Source organism: Xenopus laevis, chromosome 4L (genome assembly GCF_017654675.1).
Source record: "Xenopus laevis strain J_2021 chromosome 4L, Xenopus_laevis_v10.1, whole genome shotgun sequence".
In the NCBI taxonomy this organism is placed as follows: domain Eukaryota; kingdom Metazoa; phylum Chordata; class Amphibia; order Anura; family Pipidae; genus Xenopus; species Xenopus laevis.
Window position 1 is genome coordinate 120,359,199 of NC_054377.1, and position 17,051 is coordinate 120,376,249.

Here is a 17,051-nt window from a genome sequence, read left to right on the forward strand (position 1 = left end):
TGACACTCCATGAAGGTTATAGGAAGAAGTAAAGAAGCCTGTAGCCATATATAAGAAAAAATGGGTTCACGTGCCAGCTGACTCAGTAACTCATTTTTTGTTAGGAGACTAATACATAGGATAGGAATAATTTATGCCTGAAATTACATTTGTTTTTGTTTCTTTTAAAGATGATGCCCCACTGCTTGGAAATTAGAAAGTGAAGAACCTTCGGCCTACTGATGCTGTTCTTGAAAAGAAGTGCAACATGGGCTTGGGAATTAGGAAACCCTGATTGGACCTCCTGAGAGATAAATTCCCAGCATGGCGTGTGCCTGTGACTTTCTGCTTCTCGTCCCTTCCGTAAAGGGCTGGTTCACCTTTAAAACTTTAAGTATGTTACACAATGACTAATTATAAGCAACTTTTCAGTAAGACGTCATTATTTATTTGTTATAGTTTTTAATTATTTGCATTCTTCTTCTGACTTTCCATCTTTCAAATGGGGGGGTCACTGAAACCATTAACAAACAAATGCTCTGTAAGGCTACGAATGTATTATTATTGCTCGTCTTTCTATTCAGGCCTCTCCTATTCATATTCCAGTCTTTAATTCAGATGTATGGTTGCTGGGATAATCTGGACTCTAGCAACCAGATTGATGAAACTGCAAACTGGAGAACTGTTGAATAAAATGCTAAATAACTCAAAAACCACAAATAATAAAAAATGAAAACCAGTTGAAATTTGTTTCAGAATATGACTCTCTACATCAGGGCTGTCCAACTGGTGGCCCGTGACCCCCCCTTGTGTGGCCCCCCATGTGAAAGTCTACCTGCTGTGTCAGTTTACCATGTATATTTGGCCACATTGTTCACCTGTTCACACTCATACAAACTGCTGAAGGGGCACCAGCACTGTGTCACTGTATGTAGTACACCTTAGAGTGGTCCTGATAGGTTTCCCTGCTCTGTTCTGCCTTCTCTACACTGCCATATTCTACCTTCCTTATGCTCTCTGTGTGTGCCATACTCTGCCTCTGTGTGCCCTGCTCTTCCTGTGGAACATAAGCCTGGTATTTTTTCTGGGTGTTCGCATTTGAAAATGATTGTTAGGGGGCCCCAAAGGTGTTTAATCATGTGTTGGAGGGCTGTGTTATCCACTGAGGAGGATGAGGCATATGGATTTAAAGGTATGTCTTAATATGACAACATATGAGTGATATCCCTGCAGTGAGCACCAAACATTTGATTTTTTGGTGTGCTACCACCATTAATGTGGACATGGTCTTGGCATGGATATGTGTGTGGTTTTAAGAGGGTGTGCTTTAAAAACAGGAAGTGGCCAACATTGGCTTATATTATTGGCCCTCCACCGTGTAGGTCAAAAAAATTCCGTCCCTCTGTACCACAAAAGTTGGACAGCACTGCTCTACATCATACTAGAAGTTAATTTAAAGGTGGACAACCCCTTTAACAAGTACAGTTCAATGGACTTGGTTAGTATAAACAGTGGAGAGAAATCACTGTGAGTGAAGTAAAAGGATTCTATAGTCTATAGTCCCCTTTAGAGCAGGGACCTTTTTTGCTTTAAAGAGAACTAAACCCAATTTCTAATAAAAACCCCATACCTTCCATAGCCCCCCTTGCACAAGAGTTAACACAAGTAAATACCCCTAAGCCGGTAATTACCCCTTGTTGCAAGGTCAGTGCAGCAGAGTTCACGGGGGCCCTCTTTTGCCGCTACGATAATCTCAATAAGGAAGCACCGTATCAGTGCATGAGCGGTTGGAGTATTTTCCCGGTTTGCTACAACTGCGCATGCTTCGAAAGTGACGAAAATTACCGAAGCATTCGAAGAAAAGAGATTACCGAATCGGTTGAAGATGGCCCCCGTGAGCTCTGCTGTGCTGACTCTGTAACAAGGGGTAATTACCGGCTTAGAGGTATTAACTTGTGTTAACTCATGTGCAGGGGGGAGCAGAGAGGGGGGATTATGGAGGGTAGGGGTTTTAATTAGAAAGGGGGTTTAGTTCTCCTTCAAAGGGTAAGGCCCAACCCAGAGCCCTTCAGAGTTCATCAGGAAACTTTTAGTTATAGGGGCTTCACACAGCTAGTATTTACAAGAAACTCTAGTCAATATGCAATCCAGTATAGAATAAACAAGAACCTGGAAACACAGAATCTACAGTGACTGCCACCCTTTAGTATCAGATGCTACATTGATGGCAAGTAAATGGTTAAGGTACCAGAAATGCTTACATTTTGGGAATTTATCCACATAATTTAAATGTTATACAACTGTCAGAAGCCACTGCGCTCCTATAGTAAACGAACACCAGGGTTTCCCCCACAGTAAATACAGATCTACACAAACGTAATATATGCAAACAGTGGCCCTCCAATTTCCTCAGCTATCCATTTCCTGTATTGTTCTACCATGACTATCGGCCTCTGTCTCGCTGAGCCGAAAATAGCTCTGAATGAATTACAAAGGAAATGGAAATGTAGTTATCACATGTCTCTCAGCAATAAAGGAAAGATGAGAGGTTGATGGAAGAAACAATAACAGGGGATAACTGGAGTCATCGGGGCAGAAATGGGAGATGAGAGGGAGATCGACGAAAGAGGCCCTGGATGCAGGAGGAGGAAGAAGAGATCAGACAATATAATTAAGATAAAAGGTGGAAAGGTAATTGCAGTGTGACATCATGTGCTTAGGTACAAGTCTGAATTACTTTGTTTTAAAGGGGCAGCAACATTCTCTTTCAGCTGATTCCCAGACTTTTTCTCTGCTTAAAGAAACCTAATTATTATTCAGAAAGTCCAGTTGCTTTAGACATTTTTCTACTAGATACTGTATATCATGACTCGGATGAATGAAAATCTTCATAGACGTAAAGTAAAGAGTTTTTCTGGAATCTTGTCTGGGGCGCCTGGCATGCTGGAAAAGAGCACTAAAAAGCTCGAGGCAACGGTAGGCACCAGGCCAGGACTGGGAATCAAAATAGGCCCAGACATTCCAGGTAACATCTAGTTCCACCACTGCCAGTTACTTTTCCATAGGGACACAGTGATTGCTACTCGGATCAAATCCCATTAATTTGGTATCAGACACAAATAAAAAATTGATGCAAACGTAGTTTTGCCCAGTTATCCAAATACAGGATTTTTCCATATACACCAGGTGTTTGTGGTACAAAGAGATTTTCTTTAAAGGATATGTAAACCTTTAAAATAAGTGAATGTAAAACTGACAAGAGTGCAAGTTTAAGCACTTTTGCAATCTACATAAAAAAACGTTAAATTCCAAGATATTAATGGATATGTGTCCTGTTTATATGAATGAATTGTTATAACAACAACACCTGCTGGTCAGTTTTGGACCATTCTGACCACCAAATAGACGAGGGATTTGCAAGGAGAAAGAAAGAGGGTTAGTCTGATATTCTGGTTAGGAAATACATTATAAACTTCAGATAACTATTTTTTTAACCAGAAGAACATCAGAGCAGCCTTTTTCTTTCTCCTCACAAATTCCTCGACTACTTGGTGGTCGGAATGGTCAGGAATTGATCAGCAGGTGGCGCTGTTGTAACAAAATTCATTCATAAAAGAAAAAAGTACTTTTTGTGGTAACTTGATATCGTTTATTGGCTAACTGAAATATTTAAGAATGCAAGCTTTCGAGAAAAAAATTACATCTCTTCATCAGGCATGATGTTACCATTTCCAAAACAGTAACTGAAAAAAAAGAAAAAAAAAATATATATACACACATATACACACAGATACATTCATATAAACACTTATGAATTGTACATTCCCTTATTTTAAAGGTTACCTTTGCTTTTCTACTGCTCCCTTATTTTGGAGGATTAGGGGAAATAATTTGATGGAAAACTTTTACACATTACAAGGAGCTCAAAGTTCAGGAGGGAAGCACAATTTAACAGAAACATTTAGACAAAAAAAACCCCAACATTATTGTTTCCTTTGTGATGGAATACTGTATGGGGCAAATTCACTAAGATGCGAATTTGCGCCAGGCGCAACTTCGCTGCTCTTCGCCAGGGCTCCGCAAATTCACTAAAATCCGAAGTTGCGCACAGGGGTAGCGTAAGGTTGCGGAGTTGCGCTAGCGTTGATTCGCTATATAAAGCGAAGTTACGCTAGCGAAGGCTAATTTGCATATGGCGCGAAATTCAAATTTCAATGGAGGAACACGTATCTGCACTACAAATGCCTAGAAAACCTTCAAATCAGCAAATAAAAAATTTATTTTGCCCTACACATGTCCCCACTGTCTAGGTAAGTTGCCATGAGTCAGGAAATGTAGGGGGGAGGAAGGGGAGCCCCAAAAAATTTTCGATCTATTTCAGCCTATCAGCCATCATGTAGAAAACACGCCAGCGTTTTTTGGGACTTAGAAAAAAAATTGACTTTTTTTGAAACAATCCCTATCTACTCTATTGCGCTTCGCCAGGTCTGAGGTGGCGAAGGAAGTCTAGCGTAAAAGGTAGCGTTCAGTACACTGCGCAAGTTAGTGAATTTGCGTAGTTTCGTCGCTAGCGAAACTTCGCCTGGCGTAAGGTTGCGAAGTAACACTAGCGAAACTACGCCAGCGTTCGTTAGTGAATTTGCGCAGTAGCGAAAATGCCAAACGCTAGCGAATTAATGCTAGCGTTCGGCGCTTCGCGGCTTAGTGAATTTGCCCCTATGAGTTTACCTCATCCCAACTGGGCTCGTGGGGGTGCAGTGCAGGATTTTTCAGATTAGCATATGTAGAGCCAGGAAAGAGGATACACATGAAAAGCATTTTTGAGTGAGCAGGTCTTCTATTCATTTGAATGAAAAGCAAAGGGAATCCTGGGATTACAATTACATAGACACAGATACTGGGTACTGAGTATTGCGGAGAATTCCCTTTATAGATTTTGTGCTGCACTGTTTCATCGACAGCGCTAGTAATTGTTCAACTCTTGGCAGCTTGGACTTTCCTGCTTTACACAATTGTTTTATTCTCACACTGAAGCCCCAGCCCTCCTGCATTTTCTGGGACCTTTTTTTTTTTTTTCTCAAACCCCAGCGCTGCTAATGAATCTTATGATGGTGATAAATATACCCGTGTGTAAGAGAATGTCATTTCAACCAGTCTCTGGCTTGTTTATGCCACTTTTTTTCCCCTAGGACAAATTGCTACTTCTGCCTTAAAGCTTATTTACATTAAGCTGGAATATCGGAAAGCACTTATTTGAGTAATAAAGGCAAGTGTGTAAACAATATATAACTTAGATACGACAGAGAAAAAGGAAATGTATAGACATAGACACGACTATCACACGGCACTTGAATTTGACATGGTACCTGGAGTTCAGGCCACTTTAGAGACACTTACCATTTAAAGCCCGCAAGTAATTGTTACCAAGGTAGACTAAGTTTTCCAAATCTGGGTTAAACTGCCCTAGAATTTTCTGCAAGACAAGAAAAAGATAGCACCATCTATAATAATACTAATCTATATAAAGGAGGAGGAAAAGAGTGCAAACAAAGATGGGCAGGGACAATGCATAAGCTCAAACTATGATATGTCGTCTATCTATCTAATCTATTTATAGGTATAGGATCCATTAACTAGAAACCCGTTATCCAGAAAGCTTCGAAATAGGGATGGCCGTCTCCCACAGACACCATTTTAATGAAATAATTCACATTTTAAAACATTTTTTCCTTTTTCTTTGTAATTATAAAACAGAATCTTGTACCCAAAATCCCAACTAAGATATAAATAATCCTTATATGAGGCAAAACAATCCCATTGGGTTTGATTAATATTTAAATGATCTTTAGTAGATTTAAGGCATGGAGATCCAAATTATGGAAATATCCCTTATTCAGAAAACCCCAGGTTCTGAGTATTCTGGGTAACAGATCCCATACCTGTATGATGAACACATTAGTTCCCTGGTTTTCCTTTTAACCACCTCTTTATGGCAAACTCCTTAATTGCAGTTTTTATTTTAATTCTGCCATGTGTATGATGCACACTTACAGTATTACTTGAGTCCTTCCCTTTTGTTTATGTCTCCACTTCCTATATTTTTGTAGAAACCTCCATCCCTCTGCATTTACATATCATTTTCTCTGCATTTACATATCATTTTCTATTCAGTTTCTGTTTACAAGCCCTGCGTATGGTTTTATGTCCTGTTAAGTGCAATGTCAGCCAATATTTACTGTGTAGGCTTTAATTCAGACAACAGAACTTCATTGGGAAAGCTTTAAGCTAATTCAATTTACTCTTATCCCACAGAACTGAAGCATGTATCTGTATTTAGTATTTATAAGACACATATGAAATATCTACCGCAGAAAGGCTTTACTGTGATTCTGTAGAAGTCTGGTGCAGTGAGGAATAGCCCATATAATTCTATTTCCAGTACCCTGAGTACCTCTGCAAGGACTGTAATTCTCACCTTATAGGTCCCAATGGTGGAGGCATAAATCGAATCCATTTCCCGAGACATGGCTTCACCCCTTAAGCCGGCAAGATGAGGGAATCCTGCCAGTGGAGTTTGGACGTTGATCAGAATGAGTGGAAGAGAGAAGAGGTTTAATAATTCACCAGGCACAATGATACCTGATCACACAAGTAACAAGACACCTAGGAGCTTAATAAGTGCTGCCTTAAAAAGTCTACCTTTATTATCTAGGAATAGCTGACACAGACAAGCCACGTCCCTCCCAAAGCATGAAGATGTGAAACAGACTTATTACCTAATCAGTCTGTACCACCCATAAAAGTATGCATCAGGAAAACATGTTCTTTAGATCTATTATTCCCCAGCAACTTGAGACAAAAAAAAAGATTTGTCCATTGGTCATTCAAGTATAACTACTTTTAATATCGGGGTTATTACAAAAAAAAATAATACCCTTGGGTACCATTTGCTGGTAATAGTCCCAAGAGCCTACATTCTATGTTTTAGTTCACAGGAGCTTAGTCCAAAAAACAAAGAGCATGCAGAGTGATAAAAGCTCAAGCAAGTCAGGGACATTGGGGTAATTATGTACCAAATATGTTTCCAATAGCTGGAAGGGTTATAGTTAGAGTTAGCAGGAGAGACAGTATGTATTAGTAATGACAGACACTATTTCTAAATAAACATTATTGTTCTTCTATTTTGTATTGCTTATAGATCAGTTTACAGAAATTGTTCATTCACATCACCCAGCACGGCATTCCTCAAACTCATTGTGAAGAACCACCTATGCTGCTTCACGTGAAAGTTCTGTTCCACTATCTAAGGGTGGTGGCAGACGTGGCAATCCCAGGGAGATTAGTCACCCAGCGAGAAATCTCCTCTTCTTCTGGCAACTAATCTCATCAAAATGCCTTCCCGCTGGCTAGAATTCGGTGACGGGAAGGCACTCAGATCACTACGGTTTTCCGAAATCGCCCAAAATTTCCTTGTAAGGCCACTTCAGAGAACTAAGTGATCCGAAATGCCATCCAACTGGTGATTCACATTCTAGCTGATGGGAAGGCATTTCGGGGAGATTAGTCGCCCGAAGAAGAGGAGATTTGTTGCTGGGCAACTAATTTTCCTGAATCTGACTGTGTGCCACCACCCTTAATAAAGGGGTAGTCTCTTGTTCTTTGATCTTTACTATGGGAAAAAGATCTCCCGCTATCTGTAACGTCCTCTAATGTACTTGTAAAGAGTAATCATGTCCCTTGCAGAGAAAACAACCATGACAGTCTGCCCTCATAGTTTAAATCCTCCATCCCTCTTACCTGTTTACTGAGCTAGAAAGAATGCAGAGACATACAAGTAATGTCCTTTTTAAAGGAATAGTTCAATTTAAAGATAACTTTTAGTATTTTATAGACTGGCCAATTCTATTTTTAATTTTGTACAGTTTTTGAATTTTTTCTAACTCTTTTTCTGACTTTTTCAATCCTTCAAATGGGGGGTCACTGACCTGAGCAGTCAAAAAACTATTGCTCTGTGAGGCTACCTTTTTATTACTTAGATAACAGAAAACAAAGGGAGCACATGTGCAGCAAATGCAGTGTATCAAAGTACCTCCAAGGTGTCTTTATTGCACAGAACCAAATGTTTCAAGGGCTTTGCGCCCTTTTCGTCAGTGGTATCACTCACTGAGTAAGACTTTCTTCTATGTTTTCTACTTTTCTCTCCCTGTCTTCCTTGTCCTTAGTTTAGGTATTTTTCTGCAAAATTATTACTCAAAGGTAGGGATGCAACGAATCCAGGATTCAGGCTTTTTCTGCCCGGCCGAACCGAATTTGCATATGCAAATTAGGGGCGGACGGGAAATTGCATGACTTTTTGTCACAAAACAAGGAAGTAAAAAATGTTTTCCCCTTCCCACCCCTAATTTGCATATGCAAATTAGGATTCGGTATAATCTTTTGCGAAGGATTCGAGGGGTTCAGCCGAAATCAAAATAGTGGATTCGGTGCATGCCTACTTAAAGGAAAACTATACCCCTCCCGAACAATGTGGGTCTCTATAAAAAGATATTGCATAAAACAGCTCATATGTAAAACCCTGCTTCATGTAAATAAACCATTTTCATAATATACTTTTATAGTAGTATCTGCCATTGGGTAATCCTAAATAGGAAATTGCCATTTTAATAAAAAAAAAATAAGGACCGCCTCCTGGGATCCTACGATTCACGGTGCACACAAACAAACAAAACCAGGCCCGGATTTGTGGAAAGGCCACCAAGGCCCGGGCCTAGAGCGGCGTGCTGCCCAACCACACCCACATTGGTTCAGAAACACTGGGGATGCGCTGGAGATACAATTATTTTTTAAATTTCCAGTGCGACAATCTCCATTGCTCCAGTCCAGATGATGAAAATTTGCAAAAATAAAGAGGAGGGGACAGGGCGACGAACGACAGTGGGCCTAGGGGCACCCACTTTGTAAATCCGGCCCTGAACAAAACAAAGCATAATTCATAGGTCCAATGTGCCAATTAACAGACAGAGTTGTCTTTTGCTTCCACACTTCTTCTTGTTACAGTTAAGGTTGCCACCTGGCTGGTAAATTACCGGCCTAGCCGGTAAAACAGGTATGGAGGCCGGTGCCGGTATTAAGATAATACCGGCAATTACACTGGCCGGTAATTTTTTATGGGGAGAAATGACAGTTCCTCCCTCCCTGCTCCAAATTCCCCTGCTCAGCTATGCGGGCTATGCTGCAGCGCGCTCTCGCGTGATGATGAGAAGATTTGTGGGCGGCGTCAGCATGACTGGGGGCTTTAATAGCTAGGCACAGGGGGTAGGGCTTTGGGCGGGATTGGGGGTGGGGCTTTGGGCGGGGCTAAGGCCGGCATTTTTTTCTAGAAAAAGTGGCAATCCTAGTTACAGTTAGAGTTGTAGTATTTCTGGTCAGGTGATCTCTGAGGCAACACACAGACCATCACAAAATGGTGGTTCAAGGCAACAGATATAAAAGGGAAATATTTGCTTAAAGTGATACGGACCCTAAAAAATTTATTTTCAAAATATTAATCATTAAAAGTTACATATAGGTCACGTTAATTGTTTTTTGCTGATAGTTCTGCTTTTATAAGCAATTATTACTTAAAGTTCATAAACCGGACTGTTTTGCCAACCTGAAGGTCTCATCTCAGCGGGTCAGTTAAAGTTTCTAATGCTAACGGATTCCTGCTGCACAAATATGGCAGCCTCCTAATAGAGGAACATGGCAAAATTATAAAAAGTATACAAAGACAATGTTATGATGGATATAAAAAAAAGGTTATTTTCTAGTGTCAGTCGCTCCAGTTTGGTAAGATTATTTAATATGCGACTTAATTTGATATAAACTATCTGTTGCTTAAGTATTCATTTTGGGGGTATAGTTTTCCTTTAAAAAAAATTACATGAAGGGTCAAGTTTGCAAGAAATATTATTTTGCCCAATTGAAGCTAACTAGCACCACTATACAGGTTTGAAACACAGTCGTTTTATCTACATTTCCCTTTTCTTCACTCTCTGCCTTTTTTGATTTAGGTCCCAGATTTCTTGAATTTCAAATAGGCCATGTTAACAGTATGTGTTCTTAATTACAAGAACTGTGTTTTGACTGCATAAGCACAGCTAATAATATTCCACCCTACATAAATATCATCCAATCCAAAAACTTCTTCCAATGCAACAACCTCTCCATGTGTCATTAATTATTATATAACGTATTTTTGGAGCACCAATATATTGCGCAGCATAAGGAATAAGGTCTGACTTTCTGAAACAGTGGGGTGTAATAAAATGTACTCACTGTTGAAATTCTCATCCTGTTGTCCAGCAAACACACCTACAGTACCTTCCTGCAGTGGAATCCAGAAATGATGGGGATACAAGTAAGCACAATATTTTTCTACTGAAAAAGGCACTTTTATACTTATATACAGCACCTATATAAATCTGTCCAACCGTTTACAATGGTCCTGACTCCAAGCATGGAGCAAAATAAAACTAGCTTTACCCAGGCTGATATTGTCTGCTGACTTGGCAGATTATTGGTATATGCACTGGGGTATATTGATACCTGGCTGGGCATAGGCAAATTAGAAAATCCCAACAGATGAGGACTATTTTGGCCCATGAAAAAACTTGTAAAAAAAAATTTCTAAGCGCTTTTGCAATTCAAAGCTATTAATCGGTTTATTAACTGGGATTATAATGAATTTTGTAACAACAGTACCACCTGCTGTTCCTGTACAGTACGGTCTGAATAATTTATATCCAGAAGGAGAATAGAGAACTGTTCTAAAGTTGCTCTGCTCAGGAAAGAGATCAGAAACCTCAGATGGTCCATCTCTTTCCAGAGCTGAGCAACATTAGAACAGTTTTCCTTCTGACGGTATATCTCTCTGAGCATAGAGTCAGAAGAACTGGCCAGTAGGTGGCAATGTTTTGAATAAAATGAATTATATTAGTAGTTAGTAAACAGCTCAATAGCTTTGAAACAGAAAATGCAAAACGAAAGCAGCAATTTCCTAGAATAGAACCCTGACCAATCTGCCATTCATTTTATTTAAGGTTTACATATTGGGATAAGCCTATTATATATATCTGTACAAAGGGTGTACAACTACACTATACTCTAGTGCAGTGATCCCCAACCAGTAGCTCGTGAGCTCCCCAACCCCTTGGATTTTGCTCCCAGTGACTTAAAGCAGGAGCTTATTTTTGAATTCCTGGCTTGGAGGAAACTTTTGGTTGCATAAAAAACAGTTGTATTGCCAAATATGCTTTCTATTGGCTGCCCGTTCACATAGGGGCTACCAAATAGCCAATCACAGCCCTTCGTTGACATACTCAGGAACTATTTTCATGCTTGTGTTGCTCCCCAACCCTTCTTACATGTGATTGTGGCTCAGGGGTGAAAAAGGTTGGGTATCCCTGCTCTAGTGCCTTAGTCACCCATAGTTCTTTCCAGAGGACTTGGATAATCACTTGACGTTAGTTTATCTTAAAGGCACCTGTCACTTAAAAATTGTTCCCCCACTGGAGGTGCATGCTAGCAGAGTTTAAATTAAAAAAACAATAATTGAGAATCACTAACAGGTATTACTAATATAATCACTGAACACACTAATAATTCTTTGCCAACAATAGAAATAAGGTTTTGCATAATTTGTAGGTACCAAACCCATTTTAATAAGTTTTACATGTAAAAACCAAAAAAACACTAAATACATAACAACCTACTCAAAATAACATACATATAACAAGAATATATGAAACAAGAGCCTATGATAACTATTTTTATGTATATAACACAGAGCAAGTAATAAATGCCCCAGAAAGGAATCATAAATGCTTCTGATGGGGGCAGCAGTGTTGGGACACATACATGTGCATAATGAGCAAGTTCCCTTTTAGGTGAGAAAAGGCCTTGGCTCTAGAACTGTGAACTTATCTGGGATTGTGTGTGGCTGTGCCCCTCCATCCTCCAGATTTTTTACCCATTTCTAATTGGGCTGAATGCCTTTAACAGCACGTAAACAAAGATTTTATTATCTACTACACATACTACAATGGTCACTATGGACTCATATGATTCAAGTTTTGGGGACAGCACACAATTTTTTCAACAACTTCAGGTCCTTTTTTTTTATCCCACCTATCTTTGGGTCACCTTGAAGCCATTTAGGAATTATCAGCCAAAAGGCTGTACTTAATGGATGTGTCAGTTTTGAACCTTGAACTATTTTTCAGTGGAGTTGATTTTAGATTGTTCTCCGGAAATAAAGATTTTTTCAATTGCTTTCCATTTTTTTATCAGTTATCCAAAATCGAAGATTAAATTTTAAGGTTCCTGTCTCTGGTGTTTGAGTCTGGCATCTCGGTAATTCAGTTGCAGATTCTGAACTGTCACAATTTTGCAACATTTAAGATGGCCGTACACGGAGAGATCCACTCATTTGGCAATGTCGCCAAACGAGCGTATCTCTCCCCGATATGCTCACCTTGAGGTCGGTAATATCGGGCTGATACGATCATGGGCCCTAGGGCCCAACGATCGGATCCGAACGATGGCTAACGGGCAGTCGGATCGTTGCACTGCATCAACGAACAGATTTTTAGGCCCATCCGATCGACATCTGGCCGACTTTCGGGCAGATATCGATCGGGGAAGCCGGTTGGAGGGCCCAATACACGACTCGGTCTGTCAGCAGCTTTTATCGGCCCGTGTATGGCCACATCAATTCTAACAGCTGCCTGTAATGAAACCCAGAGATTCTGCTCAGTAGGGACAAAGATAAGAAATGTAACCACTAAATGTATCAATTTAGAACAGTTTACAGGGTCGGCGACCTCCCCCCCCCCAGAGCTGCTTTAGAAGGTGAAAAATTAAAGGTAACACTTCAATATTGGGAAAACAGCCAAACATAGAAAATAGAAACTAATTGAAAAAAGTCTTTATTTCTGGGGAACAATTTGAAACCAACTGATTGGAAGGTGAACAACCCCTTTAAACACTACTTAATACTTTAATGTCTTACAAAATGTTATATTTCAAAGCTCCTTTATTAATTCAGCTACCATAAGATACACTTCATTTATAATCAGTGCAAAATCAGTAAAATGCAAGCCAGTATCAAACTCTTCTTTATAAATTAATGAGCATTATATATATATATATATATATATATATATATATATATATATATATATATATATATTTATATTTATATTTATATCTCTCAAATAGTATGCCATCCCAATAGCATCAGGCGTTCCAACTGTTTCAATAAAGTCAACATTCCTGCTGTTAACGTACAGAATATGACACAGGGATAGATCTTTAACCGTCACATGTAATAAGTAAATATGAATAATAAAACTAATCAAATAGAATTTTAGCTAGAAACAGACGCTGTTTATAGAAAAATTGTAAAAACAAAAAGAAGAAAAATTAAAACCAATTAAAAGGGTGTTTCTTGCAAATTTTGCAATTTGTTTAAATATAGTGAAACCTGTGAATGTTACAAAATACTTTCATTGCATATAGATCCAACTTCTACAGTTTCCCTTTTAAAGCCCAAATCACAGCAGTATCCTCCTCAATTTAAAGGCACACATAAAGTCTGGAACACGAATTATAAGGGTCAGCATGATAGCCTTGAAGTTGTTTGGGGCAATTACTAATTCTCACCATCAGCATTGGCAAAAAGCATTCATACATATCTTGTGTTTAAAGGGGAAGTAAAGTCTAAAATAGAATAAGGCTAGAAATGCTGTATTTTGTATTCTAAACATAACATAAACTTATTGCACCACAAGCCTAATCAAACAAATGATTTATGCTTTCAAAGTTGGCCACAGGGGGTCACCATCTTGTAACTCAAACATCTTGTATGATCCCACTCACTCATTCATAATCCTGCTCACTTAATCATAATCCCGCTCCCTGCTCATTTATGCATAATACCACTCACTCATGCATAATCTCGCTCACTCCCACTCACTCATGCATAATCCCACTCATGCATAATCCAGTTCACTTGTGCATAATACCACTCACTCATGTATAATCCCGCTCACTCATGCATAATCCTGCTCACTCATGCATAATACCACTCACTCATGCATAATCCCGCTCACTCATGCATAATACCACTCACTCATGCATAATCCCACTCACTCATGCATAATACCACTCACTTGTGCATAATACCACTTACTTGTGCATAATCCCACTCCAGCTCACTCCTGCATATTCCATTTTAATCCTGCTCACTCAAACATAATACCACTCACTAAAGCATAATACAGCACTCACTCATGCATAATCCATCATAATACTGCTCACTCATGCATAATACCACTCACTAATGCATAATACCACTCACTCATGCATAATCCATCATAATACCGCTCACTCATGCATAATACCACTCACTCATGCATAATCCATCATAATACCGCTCACTCATGCATAATACCACTCACTAATGCATAATACCACTCACTCATGCATAATCCATCATAATACCACTCACTAATGCATAATACCACTCACTCATGCATAATCCATCATAATACCGCTCACTCATGCATAATCCAGCACTCAATCATGCATAATACAGCATAATCCTGCTCACTCGTACATAATCACACTCACTCATGCATAATCCCACTCCAGATCATGCATAATCCAACATAATCCTGCTCACTCATGCATTATACCACTCACTCATGCATAATACAGCACTCACTCATGCATAATACAGCATAATACTGCTCCCTCATGTATAATCCAACTCACGCATGCATAATCCCACTCACTCATGCATAATCCATCATAATACAGCTCATGCATGCATAATCCAGCACTCACTCATGCATAATCCTGCTCACTCATGCATAATCCTGCTCACTCATGCATACTCCTGCTCACTCATGCATAATCCCACTCACTCATGTATAAATGAGTGGGATTACGTGTATGAGTGGGATTATGTAAATTAGTTAGTGGTATTATGATCATGAGTGGGATTATGCATATGATTGAGTGGGATTAGGAGTATGAGTTGGATTATGCATATGAGTGAGTGGGTTTACATGTACACAATAGTGGGATTACAAGTATGAGTGGGATTATGCATGAGTGAGTGGGATTATGCATATGAGTGAGTGGAATTACATGTAGGAGTGAGTAGGATTACACATACTTGCTAATAAAGTTACATTACCAAAATAAACTTCTGATAATTTATATTTGATGACCAGGCGGGCTGGATATGCAAATATAAATGATGATGTAGCCGATATAAAATGGCTGCCTGTTTGAAGCACATCTTGCATTCAGTGCAGGCTAACGGAGGAGATACAGGTACTACCTGACCCAATACAGAGACAATGATGCATTTTGTGTGGGGAATATGTGCCCAACCTAAAGACATGGTAAGGGTTTATAGGGTTTACATGTCTTTTAATACAAACTTTCTCCAACTCTCCATAACCAGCGGCTGCAGCAAAGTATCCTCCAAATTGAATCCCAGTTTAACTGTTTAAATCTGCCTCCATGATCTTTGTCCCTGCAGCTGGAGTTGGAAACAGTAAAGGGGATGTAAAGGCAAAAATAAAATCCAATACAAATCTCTACACAGTCGCCCACTGCTCTACAGGGAAACAAACAAAACTGCTTGAGTTCTGCATGGCTGGGATGTAAGGCGGGGGCTCCCCCTGCTGTTCATAAGTATGATTGTTTCCCTGCCCAGAAGTTAGGGACCGTCTGACAATTCTTATCCACAGCAGTAAATGAAGGGAGAATTTCACTGCATACAGTCAGGTTTCTTATAAAAACTGTACACATTTTTTAATTAAAGTATATTGGAAATAGATTTTTTTTTTATTAAAGAAAGTAAAAATGGGATTTTATCTTTTTGTCTTTCCTTGTCCTTTAAGACATGTAAATAGATTCAAACTTCTTAGGGGCATGTTTACTAACATTAAATAGCGATGTAGCAACCAACCAGCTCTTTGCCTTTGTTTTCTAACTTGTAGGTGACTGTTCAAACCTAATTGCTGATTGATTGCTATGGGGAACATCACCAGTGATATTTATCTCCAATGTTAGTGAACCTGCCCCCATGTCTTACATCTTGTAAATTGTAGAATAAAATCCAGTTCCAGATCTTCTGAAAGATTAGAACACGGATAGTTTTAGAGGTTTGTGAGGTTTTTAAAACTCGAATGAACTCACAACATGAATGTTTTCTAATTTATGAAAAACTTGCATGTAAAAAACTCAAATAGTTGAATTTGGGGCAAAGAACCCCGAAAACTCAATTTAATTGAGTTTTCATCTAAAAAAAAAAAAAAAAAAAAAAAAAACTTGATTAACTTGAATTATTCGAGTTTTTGAACAAAACCCACCAAAAAACCCCTAACATCATGAAGGCTACAAACATCTTCAAATGGTTCAAGGGACCTTTGCCACTGACTTCTACAAGTTTCAGCTGAAGTATTTTTGGATTTGAGCTATTTACAGATTCAGGGTATAATAAATCTCAAAATGTTTTTCAATTTTTTTTTAACACGAAAATTCGAGTTTTGACTGAAAAATCAACTTGACCTTTAATAAATAACCCACTTAATGTATCCCATAATTAAACTTAGTTGGCCATTAAAACGGATCAGGCATTTGTGTAAATGCACCCATATGGATTGGTGCAGCTTAGTTAGGATCAAGTATCTACTTGTTACTGAGAAAAAAACTTGTTTAAGATTTGTTTAAAAAAGGACCATATGGAAGATGGTATTCCTGTAATTTGGAGTTTTTTTGGATGCCGAGTTTCCGGATGAGGGATCCCTTAACTGTAACAGCCATATCTGTTTTTTGGATCTTGATTAACATAAGTGTATATTAATATACCACCAATATATACCTCAGTTCATGCCTCTAACGTCGCTATCAAATTCATATTCAAGCTGTGATCAGTTTTATCAGGAACCAGTTAACCTGCCTGTAAGTTCAGAATTACACGCAAGCACGGGGAGAACATACAACATACATAA

General features: G+C 39.0%; 1 protein-coding gene across 1 annotated transcript in view; it reads right to left on the bottom strand.

Moving 5' to 3' along the window:
• The window catches only part of LOC108714544 (brain-specific angiogenesis inhibitor 1-associated protein 2-like protein 2), a 30,185-nt gene extending 23,414 nt beyond the window's left edge, over window positions 1-6,771 (bottom strand). The window contains exons 1-2 of the mRNA XM_041590730.1: window positions 6,455-6,771; window positions 5,377-5,452 (exon numbers count right to left, since the gene is read on the bottom strand). Coding sequence (XP_041446664.1) covers window positions 5,377-5,452; window positions 6,455-6,505 — 127 coding nt within the window. The 5' untranslated portion in view covers window positions 6,506-6,771. The remainder of the gene's footprint in view (window positions 1-5,376; window positions 5,453-6,454) is intronic.
• Window positions 6,772-17,051: the final 10,280 nt, after the last annotated feature.